This window comes from Capsella rubella, unplaced genomic scaffold (genome assembly GCF_000375325.1).
Source record: "Capsella rubella cultivar Monte Gargano unplaced genomic scaffold, Caprub1_0 scaffold_3, whole genome shotgun sequence".
Classification (NCBI taxonomy): domain Eukaryota; kingdom Viridiplantae; phylum Streptophyta; class Magnoliopsida; order Brassicales; family Brassicaceae; genus Capsella; species Capsella rubella.
This window is the reverse complement of record NW_006238921.1, coordinates 1,780,314-1,798,305: the sequence shown is the minus strand read 5'-3', so window position 1 is coordinate 1,798,305 and position 17,992 is coordinate 1,780,314. Positions and strand designations below refer to the sequence as shown.

Here is a 17,992-nt window from a genome sequence, read left to right as displayed (position 1 = left end):
TAATCAATGGACCAAATATAGTCAAAAGAGTATCTACAACAATTGGAAAAAAAGAAGAAGAAGAAAAGTTACAAGTTTTTTTTGCTTTGCTTACAAGTTTACAATTATTATGTTCATCATTGTATCATTATTACATTACTGCTGTGGTCTGAAACCTATTTATTTCTTGGGTGGGAATTTGCCCTTAATCTTCTGAATATCTGGTGCTCCAACCCCGAATGCCTTGGCAAGTAGTTCATCAGGAATAGGAGGGTTAGCACCGAACAGAGACGGTCCAACGACTTGAGTCCCGGGAAGCTGACTATCGAAAGCAGCGATGACGGAAGCAGGAGCCTTGTTAGGGTTCTGCTGGAAATGGAGGAGAGCTTTGGGGAAGACAAAAACGTCTCCTTTGTTGACGTATTTAGAGATGAGTTTCCCGGTAGTGGTTAAGAAACCGACGAAGAGACGGCCTTCAAGGACGAAGATGGCTTCAGAAGCTCTTGGGTGAAGATGGGGCGGGTTGAGTCCTCCAGGTGCGTAGTCGATTCGAGAGATGGAGACTCCGAGAGTGTTGAGGCCAGGCACTTTCTCGACGTTGGCTCCTGTAACAGCTGAACCCATTGAGCTGTTAGCTGTAGCTGCAGCATTGGCTAAGCCTATGAAGTAGAAATCCTCTGGTGTTACTTTTGTTGGGTCTTTGCAAGGGTATCCGTTGACTTTCACACCTAATCAGAACATGATAAATGTTCAGTTTTACGTTTTTTTCAAAAACTGAATGTAAGTGCAAACAGAATACAAATGTCATATCAAAAGAGAAAAACTGAATGTAAGTGCAAACAGAATACAAATGTCATATCAAAAGAGACAGAGAGATGTGATACCGTTGGAGAGATCAGCAACACAAAAATCTTGAAGCATATTTGTATCGGCGATGGCCGTGTGTGCGGCCACGAGCATGAAGGTGGCTAAAACATGGATCATTGAAGTTGCCATTATTGTTTTGTTGATCGTTGTTATGTGGAATGTTTATTGATGAAGTTGAGAAAACCCTTTGACCTTGTTTCTCAATTTATACATCTATGTAAAGAAGATTTAAACCAGTGAAGAAACCAATGGAGAAGAGATAAATATGGAGAGGGCCATAGGTTTGTTAATTTTAAATTTTCTGCCATAATTAGGTTTAGGTGTTCTGATCGTTGGTATAAATTTGGTGTTTAAAAAGGGTTTTCGTTTGTTGGAGACATTAATTAGCCTATAGTTTTATAGGATAACAAAACACACCTTCGAACTCTAATAATCACCAAACTCGAAATCATTGATGATGTTGGTTGTTTCTTGGTCAGAACTCAAAGAGGCATGTTTGGTTAAATTGAATCCAAACCTTTCTTAATTGACAAGTGATAAGTGATAACCAAACTAGGTAGGTACGGTTCAATTTCCTCCCAAATAAAACCAAAACCTTAAACCGGCTAGAGGTGAACCAAGATCAAGGTTTCTCTATCCATGCATTTGCATGATCATAAGGTATGAATAAATTAAAAGAAACATTTTGGGGTCAAGCAAGTACAACTTATATAGAATATGGGACAAAATATATATATTTATAAATTTTTGAGGACTAAACAAATTCCCTCCTCAATAATGTCCCAAGTAAGTCCACAAGATGGTGGCTGAGTACCAACTAAGCAAATTCCCAAAAACCTCTATTCAATTATATAAAACACATGCATCTAAGCACGTAGATACTGTAATCTCTTGATTACTTAATTATTAATACTGACCAAACACAACTCCAACTGCTTCAACATTATTCCAGTCTGTCATTATCTCTTGTCACATACCTTCATATATCTTCCTTCTTCATTCCCCTAATCCATTTTTCTCTTTCTTGGCTAATCCATCATGACTGTCAAGGTAAACATATCCTAGCTAGTACTAGTTTTATCTAATCCGACCATCAAATGATTTCCATTTTTTTTTTTTTTTTGATTTTGAGCAGAAGGTTGAGATCAAGGTGGATATAAACTGTGGGAAATGCAACAGCGCAATCATGGAGGCAGCCACGGACATAGAAGGTAATAATGAACAAAAAAGTCTTAAGAAATTTGTGCTCTTTAACATATCTTACTGAACATATATGAGATATGTCGTTGGTGCAGGTGTGAATCATGTTTCATTAGATGAAGGGAAAAGCGTACTTACAGTTGTGGGTACAATGGATCCGGTCTGTATTGCATCAAGGTTGAAGAAGATTAAACAGAAACCTGTAATCATCAGCGTTGGACCACCATCGAAGCCTCCTGAGCCACCAAAGCCTCCAGTGCCTGAGAAACCAAAGCCTCCAGCAGCACCTGAACCACCAAAGCACGTATGCAAGCCACCTTACTGCAACAGCTGTGATGTTGTGTCTGTTACTACATATGAAAGTGGAAGCGGCTGCACCATTCTCTGAGTCCTGAATTTTATACCATAACCTTCATGTCAAGTCTGAAACCTATATTTAGCCAAGACTAATTTATCGTATGTTATTATGCTTTTTATTTCTCAAATATAAATCTCCGTTTGTTTCTCCCTCCCCTGTTTTAAACTAGTAGATTCTTTGGCACGAACGTGCTATATAAGATTGTTTTCAGTAGTGACAAGTAAGATTTAAAATTCATATATCAAGTTTAAAGCGGTGTACTAGAAATTTTCTGGTCATTTAAATGCTCATGGCCACAAGCCGGTGAAGTGATCAATGTTAAAGTATGATATGAAACCATAAAGATTACAAACTGACAGGTGATCTTGGCTATGGTCTATGGAACAAGTAGTGGAAAGTAAGTAAGTAACAATGAAAGGGGAAGAGAGAGGAGCTTTTGCATTCCACGGCATGAATCTTTTTGGAACTACAGAGAAAGTGATCCATCAAACAAGCAAAAAAAAACAAAAGGAGGTACGGAAGTTGAGGCCATGAACTAAAATTTTCAGGCCCATTAAATTATATATTATTAAGTCGTAGCAGTCAGGCCCATTATAGTCATTGAGCCCATTAAACTTATTCAGATCCACGAAATAGACAATGGAAACAATTGGGGGTGTTATGGAAAACCAAAGAAAAAAGCAGGGACTTCTGTGCAAAAACAAAAAAATGTAGAAACAGAAGCAAGTGGACGACCGCGGCGTAAGATCAACATGTGGTGATGTGCATGAGAGACCAAGACCATATTTTCTCGTCCTTCCACGCACACTTTTTTTCTTCTTTCTGCTCTCTTATTTTCTTTGTTGCATTGCTCCAACTAGTATCTCTCCTTTTAATGAGATAGTATTATAATCTAAATTTTAGGGTTGTTTTTTTTTTTGTTGAAAACATATTCAATCAGTAATATAAGCATGAAATACAAACAAAAACTTAGATGAAACTACTTCAATTAGTAAAAACCTAAAGTAAGAAGCTCCTTAAAACTAGCATTTGGTCTTAATTGATGATTGCTTCGAAATAAATCAAAACAGTTACATCGTGTTCCAAAAATTATCAAGAGAATGTTTTAAACTGAAATGGTATAAATCTAGTAGTATAGGTGTCGTAAACGTTACATAAGAATCATCGCTATCGTAAATATCAATGTGTGTGTGTTTTTTTGCTTCTCTCAAAGGGTATATCCCATCCAGTATGATTTTCCCCAACTTCCCATTACATATATATTATCATCAGCACTTGTTTCTTTGACACGTATGTTTATTATGCTGCACCGAAGTGGAAAGCAGAGTTGTGATGAGAGGTGATCATAACTCTTAAGTCACAAGGGTTTGTTATGCAAGTCACCATGACGTCAACGTCCGTTCAAAGTAAAATGAATTCTTGATATTTTAACTAAATTAATAAATAGAAACCAAAGAGTCCATGAATTTTAAAGTTTATTTTGATGATGTTATTATAGAGATGGAAATATCAAAAGGCTAGAGAGCCAATAAGAAATCAAATCCAATGGACCCATATACTCCAAGCTCCATGTGCTTAATTATATCTGTTTTTGTCGTCATTGCTTGCTATCCTCTTCTTTTATTTGATGAATGGAATGATGATGCTGAGCGTTTTTAAGTGTGAACTAAGATCTATTTACTTGCACTACCTAAAACCAAACCAAAAAAAAAGAAGATGGTCTCTGTCTTTGTCATATAAGAGAAGAGAGTTTCTTTGATTTAGTTTTTATTATTTTAATTTAAATAAAACTCCAACCGTGAATCCAGCCATGAAACCTTTTTTAAGAAAATCATTTTGTTTTTATAAATAATTCCATCTTCACACTACTCTCTGCTTCTGCTTCGTTTATTTCTCTTTATTTTGTTTCTTAGCTCAGTAAAGCCCATTCTTTTTTTACAAAGATCGATTCTTTATTTGAGTCATACTGTTCGTTTCTTCTACAAAAGTTTGTTCCTTTCTTCTTCTTCGACTCTCTCCACTGTTAGAGATCTGTTTCTTTTCTTTTTTTGCTTTCACTCTTCTCTTCTAGTAAGAGAAGGGAAGTGAGTGAGAATGGAGAAGCTTTTTCTAGTAGGGTTTGTTGTGGCTGGGATAATACTGGGAACTCAAGCTAATGAATACTTAGATTTCAATGTGACTGAAATAGATCGCATTGAGGAGTTAGAGTTTGGATTCTCTAAATATAGCTCCAATTTGAACCCTTTAATGGTTGGTCTCACCCTTATCAGAGGGGCTGATTCTGGAGCTGGTACTTTCTCTTTCTTCTCTCTGCTTCTGTCACTAGATCTCTACATGTCTCTCTCTCTCTCTCTCTCTCTCTCTCTCTCTCTCTCTCTCTCTCTCTCTCTTTTGTTTTTACTTTTATGAGTTTTCTTTTTTCAGATGGCAAAAGTATAGAATAGGGTACAAAACTGGTTTCTTTTGCTTTCTTCATTTATTGTTCACTTCAACTACACTCTTCTTCTCATCTTGCTTCTATATTGTCCCTTTCCAGATTTAACTTGTTTTTTTTATTTCTTCTTCTTTTACGTTTATTGTTTATGTATTATTCAAGCTTACCTTGGTATTTCCTGTTTTATTGCTTACACATGTATATATAATTATCTTCCATGCAATTTATATGTTATATCTTTAGTTTACAGTGTTCATATGCACATAGTTAAAAGCAGTGTATGTTATGTTGGAAGGCATCAGTAGAAAAAACATAAAGAATGTTTGAATCAAGTTCTGTTTACATGTCTGTGTGTTTTTGTTCACAGTTTGTTTGGATGGAACTTTGCCTGGATATCACTTGCACCGTGGACATGGATCTGGAGCTAATAGCTGGCTCATTCAATTGGAGGTTTACTGAATGGTTTTTTCAAGATGTGAAACTTCAATTTAAGTCTTATTTGTTAATAGTTAATGTTCTTGAAACAGGGAGGAGGATGGTGCAATAACATCAGAACCTGTGTATACCGAAAGAAGACTCGACGTGGTTCCTCCAATTATATGGAGAAGCAGCTTCAGTTTACAGGAATCCTGAGTGATAAAGCTCAAGAAAATCCTGGTTTCATCTCCATCTTTGTTTAAGTTTTATTCATGTCGCTAGTTTTGAAAATCATTGATTCTCATTGTCATGTGCTTTTCTTCTGTAGACTTCTTCAACTGGAATAGAGTTAAGCTTCGTTACTGCGATGGCGCTTCTTTCAGTGGAGATGGTCAGAATCAGGTTCGAATCAGAATCTTTCACTGACCCGTTAAATGTTCTATGGAACAACTTGCTAGTTTCTAGGCCTTTGGAAATCTGCAGTTTATAATCTTCTTGGATGTTATTATTAGCCATGGACAATGCTTGGTTTGATCTTAGTTCTGTAGATTTGAACAGCTTATGGCTGTGTGTTAACATCTTTGAACTAATGAAAATAGAACTCCGTATCTTAACTTTTTTCCAGGCTGCACAGCTTCAGTTTAGAGGAGAGCGTATCTGGAGAGCCGGAATAGATGATTTGAAGGCTAAAGGAATGCGATATGCCAAACAGGTTTTTGACACTTTTAAATTTTAAAGAGACTCAATCTCATCAATACCGTAGGCTGAAGGGCACGAATGGTGTTAACTGCTTATATTCTGTCAGGCACTTCTCTCTGGATGCTCTGCTGGTGGTTTAGCAGCCATTTTGCGCTGTGATGAGTTTAGGAACATGTTCCCTGGATCAACCAAAGTCAAGTGCTTGAGTGATGCAGGCTTGTTCTTGGACACGTTAGTTTACTTATCCCAACTCAAAAGATTGTATTATAGCTACTTCATTTCCCCTTGCTATTGACTTCTTCTTTGTTTCTGTAATCATAGGGCTGATGTTTCAGGCGGCCGCACAATCAGGAACTTATACAATGGTGTAGTAGAATTGCAGGTGAGATTCGATTCTCTTCACTTAAAAACTTATACATCTTCAAGTAGCCTAAAGGCTTCTTACTTTATATTTAGAGAGCACAAGAAACTTTAGAAATCCTCTTGACAAATTCGTTTTACCATTTACAGAGTGTGAAGAACAACTTGCCACGCATATGCACAAACCATCTCGATCCAACCTCGGTAATCTTTTTTCTTGTTCTCTCATCCTGATGCTGTTAAAAACCGTAAACAGTCCATTCAATTAAGTCTTGTAATTGATAACTCATCTTTCTGTACAGTGTTTCTTCCCACAAAACTTGATCAGTCAGATGAAAACTCCACTTTTTATTGTCAACGCAGCATATGATACATGGCAGGTTATCTTCTTTTCCTCTTCTGAAACACAAAAACTTCTCCTGTGTAAAGCTGACAAGTCTATGTAATGGCTTCTAATCAGATTCAAAGCAGCATAGCTCCAACGTCAGCGGATCCTAGTGGATTCTGGCATGACTGCAGACTAAACCATGGCAAATGTACTCCTGCACAACTGCGATTCTTGCAAGGTTGTTCTATAGATCATAAACACTTGTGGACTTCTCATTTTAAAGCGTTGTGTATCACTTTAACTGTTTCATCTTCTTTTTTTTTTTTTTTGTTTGAGAACAGCATTCAGGGATCAGATGCTAAGAGTAGTCAGGGGTTTCTCAATGTCTAGACAGAATGGATTGTTCATCAACTCTTGTTTTGCTCACTGTCAAACAGAGAGGCAAGATACTTGGTTTGCTGATGATTCTCCTGTCATCAGGAAAAAGGTAAGTTTTCACTCAAATCTTTCCCACACAAACAATGTAACTTACAAGCAAAGGCTCTTGTAAAATCTGTTCTTGACTTTCGTCTATGGTATGTAGGCTGTGGCAATAGCCGTTGGAGATTGGTATTTCGATAGAGCGGAAGTGAAGTTAGTCGATTGCCCTTACCCGTGTGACAAGAGTTGCCACAACTTGGTGTTCAGATGATTGATTGATTCTTATCTTTATTATCATCACATATACACATACCTTAGAGAGTTTCTTTCTTTCAAAAGGAAAGATCTTGTACCCTTGGTAGTGCCAATGCCTCATTGGTATATAATTGATTGTGTTATGGAAACCATAATAAAAACCAAAACAAAGCTTGCTTAAAAAGCGCTTAAATGTAATCACAGAGAAAAGGCTCTTTCTTCTGTTATTTTTCTCTCTTTGCAATGCAAGTAGTTGATCTAATATACTTAAAAATGTCAAGATTGGTCCCAAAAATATCAGGCTATCTAATTATTTTATATAACATCATCAAGTATTCAACAAAAGCAGATAATGGATAAGAATAACAATAAAATAGTAAAGGGATAGAGAAAGTGAAAAGAGTAAGAATATACAGAGTGTGTTGACAACTTGACACCCTGTTTTTCTGGGTGTGTGAGTGACAGCTATCTAGTGTTCCCCACTTTGTGTGTGTATATGTGTGAGTGGTTTTATTCCACCTATCATTTGCTTCCAGTTTCTCCCAGTCAAAAAACTAACTTCTTCAACTACTCTGGAATAAAAATCTGATTTTCTGAAGTTGAACCCTGTCCATTACTTTTTTCCTGCCGCCTGAATCTTCTTCCATGGCTTCTGATTCTCACACTCCAACTGCAACTACTCCTGCAAAGGTAAACTAACTCAGAATTATTACTCTGTTCCTGAGACTTATCATATATGCTTATTACGCTCATGTCTGTCTGTATGTATATATACATGTACCTATATGTGTGTTGCTTTTGAGGTTGATAAATAGATTTCTTCATCATGTTTTGATTCTCGTAAGATCTATATGTTTTCACTGAGGCAGACTCGAATATACTTGGATGTTTTTACACACAATCTTTTTTTGCTGGAGCAATTATTAGAAGTAAAAAAACGTTGGAACTTTTTGGAAAGTTGTAGGTCATACAAGCACATGGATGTTAAAAGAAACCATTTTCTTCTCTCTTTTTTTCTAGAAAACTCTTCTTACGTTTCAAAGTATGATTCTCCTAGTTACATGTATAAACGAATCAATTTTTTCTATGTAAGAACAAAGGTTTGTGTTATAGAGACTTATAAGAGAGTTTTACTTTTACCTGCTGCAGCCATTGGAGAACAAGGTGAACGAGGAAGCTAAGTTGATGGAGAAAGAGATTGGGTCGTCGGATTCTGTGGATGTGGTGACTGATAAACCGACATTGGATTCAAACACAGTGGTTATTAAAGAAGAGGTGATTGATCAAACTCATAAGGTTGAGCCAGAGAAAGTATCTTTTGCAGTGGTGGAAGAAGTTGAAGCAGTTGTGAAAGCAGAGGAATCTACAGAGACAGAGAAACATGCAAATGGTGGGAGGGGAGCTGAACAAGTTGAACTTACAGAACCAATCCTTGTGAAAGAGGGTGTTGCAGAAGTTAATGTCGAAGCTGGTGATGAGGAGAAAGCAGAAGAGAAGCCAACCGTGGAGAGTGTTGTTAAAGAAGAAGATAAGGATAAGGAGGAGACGACGATTGCTGATGTGTCTGAATCAACAGATGAAGCTGGAGGCAAACAGGTGGAACCAATTGATGTTCAATCTGTTAGAGACGTATCTGCAGAGACTGCAGAAGAGAAAATCAAAGATGTGGAGGCTCCTGAAAACGAGCCAAAGCCAGAGGCTTCCAAAAAAGTTGAGACTCAGCCTGAGGAAGTAAAGGAATTGGCACCAGAAGCTGAAGTAGTAAAGGCAGAGGATACATATGAAACAACAGAACAAGCTAAGGTTGAGCTTGAGGCAAAGCTGGAGGATGTTACTGTTGAGGCCAAAGACTCTGGTATCAACTTCAAGGATGAAAAGACTTCTGAATCTGATTCTCTTTTGTGTCCTAAGGAAACTGTATCAACAAACCAAGAATCAGACACTGACCCTAAAAAGGATATTGAAGGAGACGCTGCTGCTGTCATTGAGAAGGCCGTTACAGAAGAGAAGCATGTAGCGGATGAACCATCAAAAGATGAAAAAAAGTCTGAATCTGATGCTGCTTTGTGCCCTGAAGAAATTGTACCAACGACAAACCAAGAATCAGACATTGGCCCTAAAGATGAAGCTGAAGGAGATGCTTCTTCTCATGTTGACGTCATTGAGAAGGCCATTACAGAAGAGAAACATGTGGTGGATGAAAACATTTCTGAACCTGGTGCTGCTTTGTGCTTGGAGAAAGTTGTACCCTCAAACCAAGAATCAGACACAAACCCAAAAGAGGAGACTGAAGGAGGCGCTTCTTCTCCTGCTGATATCATTGAGAAGGCCATAACTGAAGAGAAGCATGAAGTGGATGAACCATCAAAGGATGCAACAGCTTCTGAGCTTGGTTCTGTTTTAGGCCTTGAGAAAGATTCAGACACACACTCCAAAGAGAAGACTGAAGGAGACGCTTCTTCCCCTGCTGATATCATAGAGAAGGCCATAACTGAAGAAAAGCATGTAGTAGATGAACCATCAAAGGATGAAAAACCTTCTGAATCTGGTTCCGCTTTGTTCCCTGAGGTAGCCGTACCCACAAACCAAGATTCAGACACATACCCGAAAAAGGAGACTGAAGGAGACGTTTCTTCTCCTGCTGATGTCATTGAGAATGCCATTACCGAAGTGAAGCATGTAGTGGAAGAAATATCAAAGGATGAACAAGAGACTGTAAGTGAAGCCGAGGATGTCTTCACTAAACTAGCTACAGAAGGTGAGAACATCACAAAAGACCCTGAACCACCTGTTGCAGTTGTCAAAAGCGAAGAGAATTTGAAAGAAACCGATACAGAATCAGGAGAGAAAGAAACTGCAGCAACCAAACAAGAGGAAACAATCACAGAAAAAGAAGCAGAAGTTGTAGAAACAGCACTTCCTGTCAAAGAGAGCGATGAGGCGAAACAGCAAGCAGAAGTCACAGCCAAAGAAGTTCCTGTTAAGCAAAAACATTCAAACAGCATTATATCAAAGGTGAAGCAATCTCTTGTCAAAGCAAAGAAAGCAATCATTGGAAAATCTCCAAGCTCTAAGACTATCACAACTGAAGAAGCCAAAGAAGAAATAAAAGTCAAGTGATAAAAAGGATTAATGGGTTCCTTAAAGTTTTCAGGTACTTCTATTTAATTTGTTGGTTTTGCTTCGTGTGGGGAAAAAAAAAAGAACATTCTTTTTTCTTTTGTTTTATGGCTTTGTGTGGTTTATAACTTATATCTGTAAACATACAAAGATTTGCCTTTGTTTTATGGATGTGTGTTGGAAATTTCTTTAAGGTAATCATTCATCAGCATCACGTTCCATGAATAAGTCATTCTGAAATCTCAGAGTCAAATAAATTAGTAAGCTTGTAGTTTTCTCTGCGGACTTTCATCAAACACCTTCTCTGCACAATGCATCATCCCACAAAGACATAACTTCCGATCCAATGCTTTCAAGTGGGATGGAGGCGAGAATTGACGTCCACGGCGGTGGAATTGGCGGTGAGTGAGTGGAGAAGATGCTTCCATGAGTTTTGTTTTTTTGGAGGGAAAATCAGAATCCGGTTCATGTCAATTGCACGCTCCGTTATGATTAAGAATAACCCCGTTTCAGGCTTTCAGTGATCCTTTATAAAATTTGGGCTCTTAATGGGCTCACATTAATCCCAAAATTTGATACGAAACCAAATGCTAAGATCTTTTATTATTTTTCTTCCCAAGGCCCAAATGCCAAGACCAATGTCGGCAGAGGTTTTTTTTTTTTTTTGCAATGTGTGTTAAGTCAACAATATTTCAATACCAGAGAATTTGAACGACAAAACAAAGAAAGAAGAAACTAAACAAAATTCAAGATATTAAAGTCGAGTTTGGCATTAGGAGAATCGACCAATTCGAAAGGATAAGAACAAATGGTCTAAATCATCAAAGACATTATACCACTTATTTCATAACAAATCAAAAAGGACATTACAACTTTGATTAGGACATCATATAAATAAAGTAAAAATTTATTAATATTTTCGTGGTGTCAATTCAATGCCACAGTTTATGCGTTGGTGTCGGCCATGAGTATTTTAACTAAATAAAATAAATTAATAAGTATATATTAAATAAAAATTAATAGTGGTGGTCATTTTTAATCAACGAGTGTCACGAAAGCAACTTTTAGGAAGCAAGAACATATGCTATCGATGCTGGACAGAGAGACGAAGCCAGAGTAGCATGATTCACACTTAGTCACTTAACCATCTTTCTAAAATGTCACTATTTTACAGCTTTTTTGCTTTACTCCAAAGGTTATTCTTCTTGACAGCTAAAGCTTTGTTGTCATCGATGCTAATATAATAGTCGAGTAGTCTATTTACACTAGGTTTCTCTAGAAAAACTGAAGTCCAGATGAAAACAAAACAAATTCGAAGTTCGATACAGTTAATTTTCTTACGAAAATATAGGCTATAACGTATGGTTTGGCTTAATGTTTGTATAAATTGTATTCTGTGTAATGTATTTCTAGTAAATAATAAAAGAGTCCAATCAAAAATGTAGGTTATTGAAACGCAGGCCTACCAATCTATATTGCATCTTAACTAATATGTGAATACCCAGCCTTATAATAATTGCATACATGCATTGATACCAATACAGTGAATACGAACTGAGAAATGAAACATCCCAAATTAAAGGAGTGTAAAGCAACTGAGAGCATAAAGTCCATAAATGGCCATGTTCTATGGAGTTTGGAGAATGGGTTCGACACGTGAGAGGACGGCCGGGATATGCGTTGACAGGCCTGAAGGCATGTGAGTGGATGACGTGTCGTAAGCCTGTTAGTAGAAAGTTGTGAGAGACTTATAATATTATATATATCCATGCCTATCGCCGACCTCCACGCCGGAGATTGTCCCGGCCCACATTCGTATTCCGACAACACAGTATTGCATGGGTTTACAGAAACTTTGATAATATTATTAGGGTTTGCATACATCTAATGTGTTGTGCTACGTGTACCTTCTATGTTAAACCGCTTAACTTTCTGACACCTGACAAGTACCATGAATTATAGTCAAATCTAAGCTTTCAACCTTCTGGTCTTAATCTTGAAATGAAACATTTCTCTGTTTTACGGAACTTCTATCAACAAATAAAAAAATCCGAAGAAATCAAGAAACTACAGTTTTGTATAAATCTTCGTTTCAATATTGATTTTATACACTTTTGTATAATTTGAATGTGTTTTTTAAATGGAACTCGAGCCACCACTCCAGTACATAAATAAATAAAATCCACTATTCCCCCAAAAAATAAAAATACTTTATTTGGAAGCTGCGTCTTTAAACAATTTGACAAAAAAAAAAAAAACAATAAGAAAATAGATTTTTTTGAAAAATTATAATTTTAAAATTAGTTTTTTTTTGTCGTCATAATTTTAAAATTAGTTATCAATATATTAAATTATTATTGAGTTAATTTGTTTAAGTCAGTTCTTACATACCTCATATTGCCCAAGAAGAGAAGGAAAAATAAATAAAATCACAATGAGGTTTCCTAAAAACAAGTTTTAAAAAGAGAAAATTACAGAGTAAGCACCACGTGGCTTGGGGTTCTTTCTAAAGTACACGGGTCTATTTATATACAGCGAGACGTATCAGGGAGAGAGAGAGAGAGTAAAGAGTCCAAAATCATCAAAGAGATAAAAGGCATTTAGATATTTTCTTATCAATTCAATTTCAAGAGCTTGAAGATGAGTACAGCCACCTTCGTCGAGATCCTTCTGGCTATCCTCTTGCCTCCTCTCGGCGTCTTTCTCAAATTTGGTTGCAAGGTACATACTACGCCTACTTTGATTTCTCTTCAAAGTCTTTTTTTACTACTTCTTTTCATTCAAGAGATAGTGATCCTTTCATCTTATAATTGTTACTCGAATTATTTAGATCATTATTCTGACAATTTGTTTATGCTTCTTGCAGGTTGAGTTTTGGATTTGTTTGATTTTGACGCTGTTTGGTTATCTTCCCGGGATCCTCTACGCTCTTTACATCATCACCAAGTAGAGAGGTTTCATCTCTCCCCTCTGTTTCCTAGTAAGTTTTCTCTCTCGCTTGATATATGTTGAGTTTTGGATAGGTTTCTTACAAATAAATCATGTATATAAATGTTAGGTGAACCAATTTTTAAGCTTATGACGAATACTAACCTCACCCATGATAATTAAGAAGTTTGTTAGATTACTGGTATAACTATTCACTTTGTATCATCCCCCCACCCCCAATATTATCGAAAATACGTTCTATCATCATTTTTATTTAGTACAAGGAAATTTTCAGACCAGAGTTTAACTTTGCAATTGCTGTTGTTATTGTGTGTAGGGAGGAACAGCTGTTTCGTCGTGTTCTCTCTCGTTGGGACTGATTCTTCAATTATTTTATGTTATGAGTAAATTATTAAGTATTGTTGTTGTATTTGCATTATTGTATAATTTCTACTGATATATGAAGAAGAAATCGTTGGTTTATGTGAGGAACTTGATTACTACGTTTTATATGATTGGATAAAATGTTGCAACGATCGAGCAGGTTTGGATTTTTGGACCACCATTCAAAATTTAAAAACCTAACAATTATATTACATCCGTATGTCTCGTCATCATAACCAACAAATTTGCACCACAAGTTAAAAAGTCACGTGGTCCATGGGAGCAATACAAAAGAATCATCCCCACCGGTTGTTGTTAGCTAGTAACCAAATTTTGATATACGTACACGTTTTTTTCATCTAATACTTAACGTGATTAAGTTGAATCGACTTTTAACACTTAAATGTATCTATTCGGGTTTGAAGAGTTCTAGTACATGTATAAAGTTTTTCTGTTAAGTCGACTATCTATATTTGAGTACTTTGATCGGGGACGAGGGATACAATCTTACAAAGCAAAAAATGGTTAGGAGACAAACAACGAGTATTATATATGCATGATACCAAAACCTTATATTTACATATATTCATCTTTTTTCCTTTGGTTACCCAAATATTATGTCAATATGACGACGATTTATCAACAATTCAGCATCTACTTTGCTGGTAACATCTTATATATGATTGCAGTGGCAGGGGGTATGCTATTTGGAAGTGTAATGGTATATTAAAAAAAAAAAATTTGCAACATATTGTGTGTGGTCGGATGGTAAAAGATATGGTATGGTGTCAATGTTACGCTTTACTATATCCACTATGAAAAGATTCGGTTAGTGAACCCCATAACAGCTAGCTAACGTTCATCCGGAGAGTAACTGGATCGGATTTTTTGGTTTGGATTAGTTTGGTTATCCAAATAAATGTGAATTATTGACTAATGGTAAAGTTTAAACATTCGAGAATATATATATTGTAGTCGGCCGTTGATGTTTATATATAATAAGAAGTTGACTCTTATTAGATCATCAAAGTGTTAAAATTGATAAATACATTTATTCTCGTCGGTAACACACGTACTGACCGTGACGCGCAAAGAAAGACTGATGTGGCAAAGATCGATAGCACACGTAAGAAGAAGTAATAACTTAAAATAATTATAAAAGATGCAATTTATCCTTACACTCTTTCAACACGTTATGTTATGGATGCTCTTTGTGGGTAGCTAATTAGTAGTGATTACGAAAGATTAGGAACTTATCTTCCATTATGCCAAGTTTGCCCCCAAAATAATATCCCTTTAATTGGTTTGTATAGATAGTCAAAAGAAAAAAACAAATTCCGTAGTTAGCTTAAAGATAAAGGAAAGTAATAAAAATAAAAAAGGAAAGCAATACGTGGCTAGAAAATATCTCAAAAGTTGGTGTCTATATATATGTATAAATAGTGTGAGGAGAAGAGAGTAACAAAGAAGAAGAAGAAGAAAACACATATAATTTGAAGGTTTAATAATATATTTTCTTGGCAGAATCTTGAAAGAAAAATGAGTACAGCTACTTTTGTTGATATTATTATTGCAATCCTCTTGCCTCCTCTCGGAGTCTTTCTCAGATTTGGTTGCGGGGTAATCTTTATATCTATATCTCTCTTTCTTTAAGAATTAAACAAGACTTTGTTATATTCTACTAATATTTTGTGCAGGTTTGAGTGTATTATTATTGATTAACCTTATAATATTGTGTTGCAGGTTGAGTTTTGGATATGTTTGGTTTTGACGCTGCTTGGCTATATTCCTGGGATCATATACGCTATTTATGTCCTTACCAAATGATTTACCTCCCATCCCCTTCTCGTAAGCTCTCTCTCTCTCTCATGTTTTTTTTTTAATCAAAAGAGGCACTGTAGAGATAAATATCATCTAGTACTTGGGGTCAGAAAATTCTCACAATCTTATCTCATCATTAACTTACTGTTGTTGTTGTTGGTTTGTAGGAACAGCTGTTTCGTCGTGTTCTCCTCCTCTCTTTGTGACTGATTCATCGTTTCTTTCACCAGAGTTTTATGTTTTAGCTAAGTAATCAATCTTCAGTGTTGCGTTTGCATTGTTTTATAATGTTTGTTGTATTGATATTTTATGAAAAGAAGAGACCGTTGGTTTTGTACTTTTGTGTGAAGAATTTGCTTATTTCGAGTATTTTTATCTGAAAAAAAAGATTGGGAATTGTGTTGCCTTGGAGTTTGGACCACCAGTGAGACCTAACGTTATAGAAATACCATTGGCCACACGCATCATTGCATCACCCAATAAATTGGCCCCATTACTTGGCACCATTAGCGATACCCACGAGAAACACTACGCTATCCTTCACCCACCGGTTGTTATAACTCAATTTTTATATCCCTACTCTTACTATATAAAACTAATGAAAAAATAAGAATCCAGCGAATTATTATTAACAAATTCAAATGCGATGTGACACAGAATAACTAACTACACTAACAAACACATCATAGTCATAAATGATGGAGCTCACACAAAGCTCCAAAAAGATTATCAAATCTAACTTGCCTTTGAGCAAGGGTTAAAAAATCAAAGACTAATGATCCAGGTACAGCTTCAAGAGATCATTCCAAAGCATCCACCATGATGTGAGCTTAAGACTAATCCTCCTCATTATTTGTTCACTCTTTGAACTGCCATTCTCTTCGGCACATTGGGCAATGAGCTTGGCTCGTCTGTGAATTCACCCACTTCAATATACAGTGAAGATGAAACGTGTGGTTGCAAGCTCCCCAAACTGCCCTAACACCAAAACAATTAAGGTCTAAGACATGCAGTTTTGTGTTTTGTGTTTTATTACTTATACCATAAGTAAATAAAACAGCGCAGCATTGTTCTCTCACTAAGCATGAGAGAGTGTGTGTGTGTCCGAAGCAACATGTATAAAAGTGAAGACATGAAAGCAGAGAACGTTACTTAGAGGGCAATCATCTCCAGGAAGTTTGCAATCAGGACAACAACCATCAAAAGCCATCCGACATATCCCACATGTTTCGTCTTGTGCATCCCATGTCCATGAAGCAACTGCATGCCATCTATTCACAGGAAAAACATTTAGCTAAAGACAAGCAACACCGTATTGTAAGAGCTAATATGTTGGAGCTGAGGTTGAAAAAGAGAATATTACATAAGGGACGAGGAACTTACTCTGGGTTTTTTGCAGGACAGTAAGTAGCATAGAAAGTCAAGAGCAACAATTTCGATTTCTTATTTAACTTGTGCAAACAAATCCAACAATGCAGCAAGTTTAACAAAATTAGTCTAGTTTATGAGCATCAGTTACACCGATCACAAGGATCCTCATAATAACGGCTAGGAAGTCATCAGCAGCAATTGACAGAATGAAAAAACAATGGAAGATGCAAAGTTGTTATGAATCATCAAACAAGCTGCTGTGAACTGTAAAGCTAATACACAATAAACAGAATAAAGATGTTAACTAATATTTTAGATGATCACCGTATGGGGTGACTTATTACTTTAACCTGCAACCTAACGCAGCCTAAAATAAACTCTCCAACAGATAGCTAAGAAGATGAAGCAACAAAAGGATACGCAAGATCTTGACTTTCATGGCTCCCTCCTGTATAAACAAAAATCTTCAATCAGATTCAAGAAACCTGACCCTGTTATAAGCCTAAAGATGGGTTACAGACCATAACATTAAGACATTCAGGAGGCAAATCTTACAGAAGACAAAACAAATTAAAAATGAAGGTATAAAAGTCTCATGTGCAATACGTCGTATACAAGATTTACTAGAAAAGTTAAGCATTAAGATCATAAAATATCATGGAAACATAGGAAATGAACGAACTGATAGTAGTTCTGTCAGGCATTCAATCGAATAACTGGTACGCAAAAATCGAGTATCAAACTTAGAACAGTAAACTCCACAAAATCAAACAGCAAAAGAATCTAAGTGCAATCTGAAGATGCAATACAACTATCTACAAGAACGATTCTTCAGTGTGAACACAGTATAACTAAGTGCCAAGCAACGTAATATACTCATAACTTCCAATTTTACAAGAAGTAATTATCTCAAACCGGAACCAAAATACAAAGTCCGAACACATACCTTCAAAATTATGAAACTTTCTCCCACCAAATCCTGAAGATCGATATTATAACCGAACGAGGAAATCAAAAGAGTAAACTTCTTCACCGGGAAAGAAGATTTGTT

The 17,992-nt window shown here is 36.3% G+C and overlaps 7 protein-coding genes across 7 annotated transcripts; 5 read left to right on the top strand and 2 right to left on the bottom strand.

The window, feature by feature from the left end:
- Nucleotides 1-20: 20 nt before the first annotated feature.
- On the bottom strand, nucleotides 21-1,043 carry LOC17892703 (germin-like protein subfamily 2 member 3). The gene is made up of 2 exons (XM_006298453.2): nucleotides 864-1,043; nucleotides 21-707 (listed from the first exon to the last, which is right to left on the bottom strand). Exons 1-2 carry the CDS (start codon nucleotides 973-975, stop codon nucleotides 160-162), a joined length of 660 nt encoding a protein of 219 aa, XP_006298515.1. The 5' UTR covers nucleotides 976-1,043; the 3' UTR covers nucleotides 21-159.
- A 761-nt stretch (nucleotides 1,044-1,804) lies between these two features.
- On the top strand, nucleotides 1,805-2,617 carry LOC17893438 (heavy metal-associated isoprenylated plant protein 43). Its single transcript, XM_006298768.2, has 3 exons — nucleotides 1,805-1,896; nucleotides 1,982-2,057; nucleotides 2,142-2,617. The coding sequence occupies exons 1-3, from the start codon at nucleotides 1,885-1,887 to the stop codon at nucleotides 2,432-2,434; spliced, it is 381 nt and encodes a 126-aa protein (XP_006298830.2). The 5' UTR covers nucleotides 1,805-1,884; the 3' UTR covers nucleotides 2,435-2,617.
- Nucleotides 2,618-4,202: 1,585 nt separating this feature from the next.
- Nucleotides 4,203-7,552, top strand: LOC17891541 (pectin acetylesterase 12). Its single transcript, XM_006297716.2, has 12 exons — nucleotides 4,203-4,694; nucleotides 5,206-5,288; nucleotides 5,366-5,495; nucleotides 5,584-5,657; nucleotides 5,881-5,967; nucleotides 6,061-6,185; nucleotides 6,276-6,336; nucleotides 6,465-6,518; nucleotides 6,617-6,694; nucleotides 6,775-6,880; nucleotides 6,984-7,129; nucleotides 7,226-7,552. The coding sequence occupies exons 1-12, from the start codon at nucleotides 4,499-4,501 to the stop codon at nucleotides 7,331-7,333; spliced, it is 1,248 nt and encodes a 415-aa protein (XP_006297778.1). The 5' UTR covers nucleotides 4,203-4,498; the 3' UTR covers nucleotides 7,334-7,552.
- A 241-nt stretch (nucleotides 7,553-7,793) lies between these two features.
- LOC17893557 (titin homolog) lies at nucleotides 7,794-10,646 on the top strand. The gene is made up of 2 exons (XM_006296543.2): nucleotides 7,794-8,007; nucleotides 8,467-10,646. The coding sequence occupies exons 1-2, from the start codon at nucleotides 7,963-7,965 to the stop codon at nucleotides 10,435-10,437; spliced, it is 2,016 nt and encodes a 671-aa protein (XP_006296605.1). The 5' UTR covers nucleotides 7,794-7,962; the 3' UTR covers nucleotides 10,438-10,646.
- Nucleotides 10,647-12,979: 2,333 nt separating this feature from the next.
- Nucleotides 12,980-13,875, top strand: LOC17890928 (hydrophobic protein RCI2B). Its single transcript, XM_006298871.2, has 3 exons — nucleotides 12,980-13,158; nucleotides 13,304-13,417; nucleotides 13,703-13,875. Exons 1-2 carry the CDS (start codon nucleotides 13,078-13,080, stop codon nucleotides 13,385-13,387), a joined length of 165 nt encoding a protein of 54 aa, XP_006298933.1. The 5' UTR covers nucleotides 12,980-13,077; the 3' UTR covers nucleotides 13,388-13,417; nucleotides 13,703-13,875.
- Nucleotides 13,876-15,238: 1,363 nt separating this feature from the next.
- LOC111831633 (hydrophobic protein RCI2A) lies at nucleotides 15,239-15,966 on the top strand. Its single transcript, XM_023786601.1, has 3 exons — nucleotides 15,239-15,369; nucleotides 15,493-15,597; nucleotides 15,738-15,966. Exons 1-2 carry the CDS (start codon nucleotides 15,289-15,291, stop codon nucleotides 15,574-15,576), a joined length of 165 nt encoding a protein of 54 aa, XP_023642369.1. The 5' UTR covers nucleotides 15,239-15,288; the 3' UTR covers nucleotides 15,577-15,597; nucleotides 15,738-15,966.
- Nucleotides 15,967-16,169: 203 nt separating this feature from the next.
- Nucleotides 16,170-17,389, bottom strand: LOC17893879 (anaphase-promoting complex subunit 11). The gene is made up of 4 exons (XM_023786602.1): nucleotides 17,362-17,389; nucleotides 16,934-16,954; nucleotides 16,723-16,841; nucleotides 16,170-16,543 (listed from the first exon to the last, which is right to left on the bottom strand). The coding sequence occupies exons 3-4, from the start codon at nucleotides 16,778-16,780 to the stop codon at nucleotides 16,428-16,430; spliced, it is 174 nt and encodes a 57-aa protein (XP_023642370.1). The 5' UTR covers nucleotides 16,781-16,841; nucleotides 16,934-16,954; nucleotides 17,362-17,389; the 3' UTR covers nucleotides 16,170-16,427.
- Between the last annotated feature and the right edge of the window lie 603 nt (nucleotides 17,390-17,992).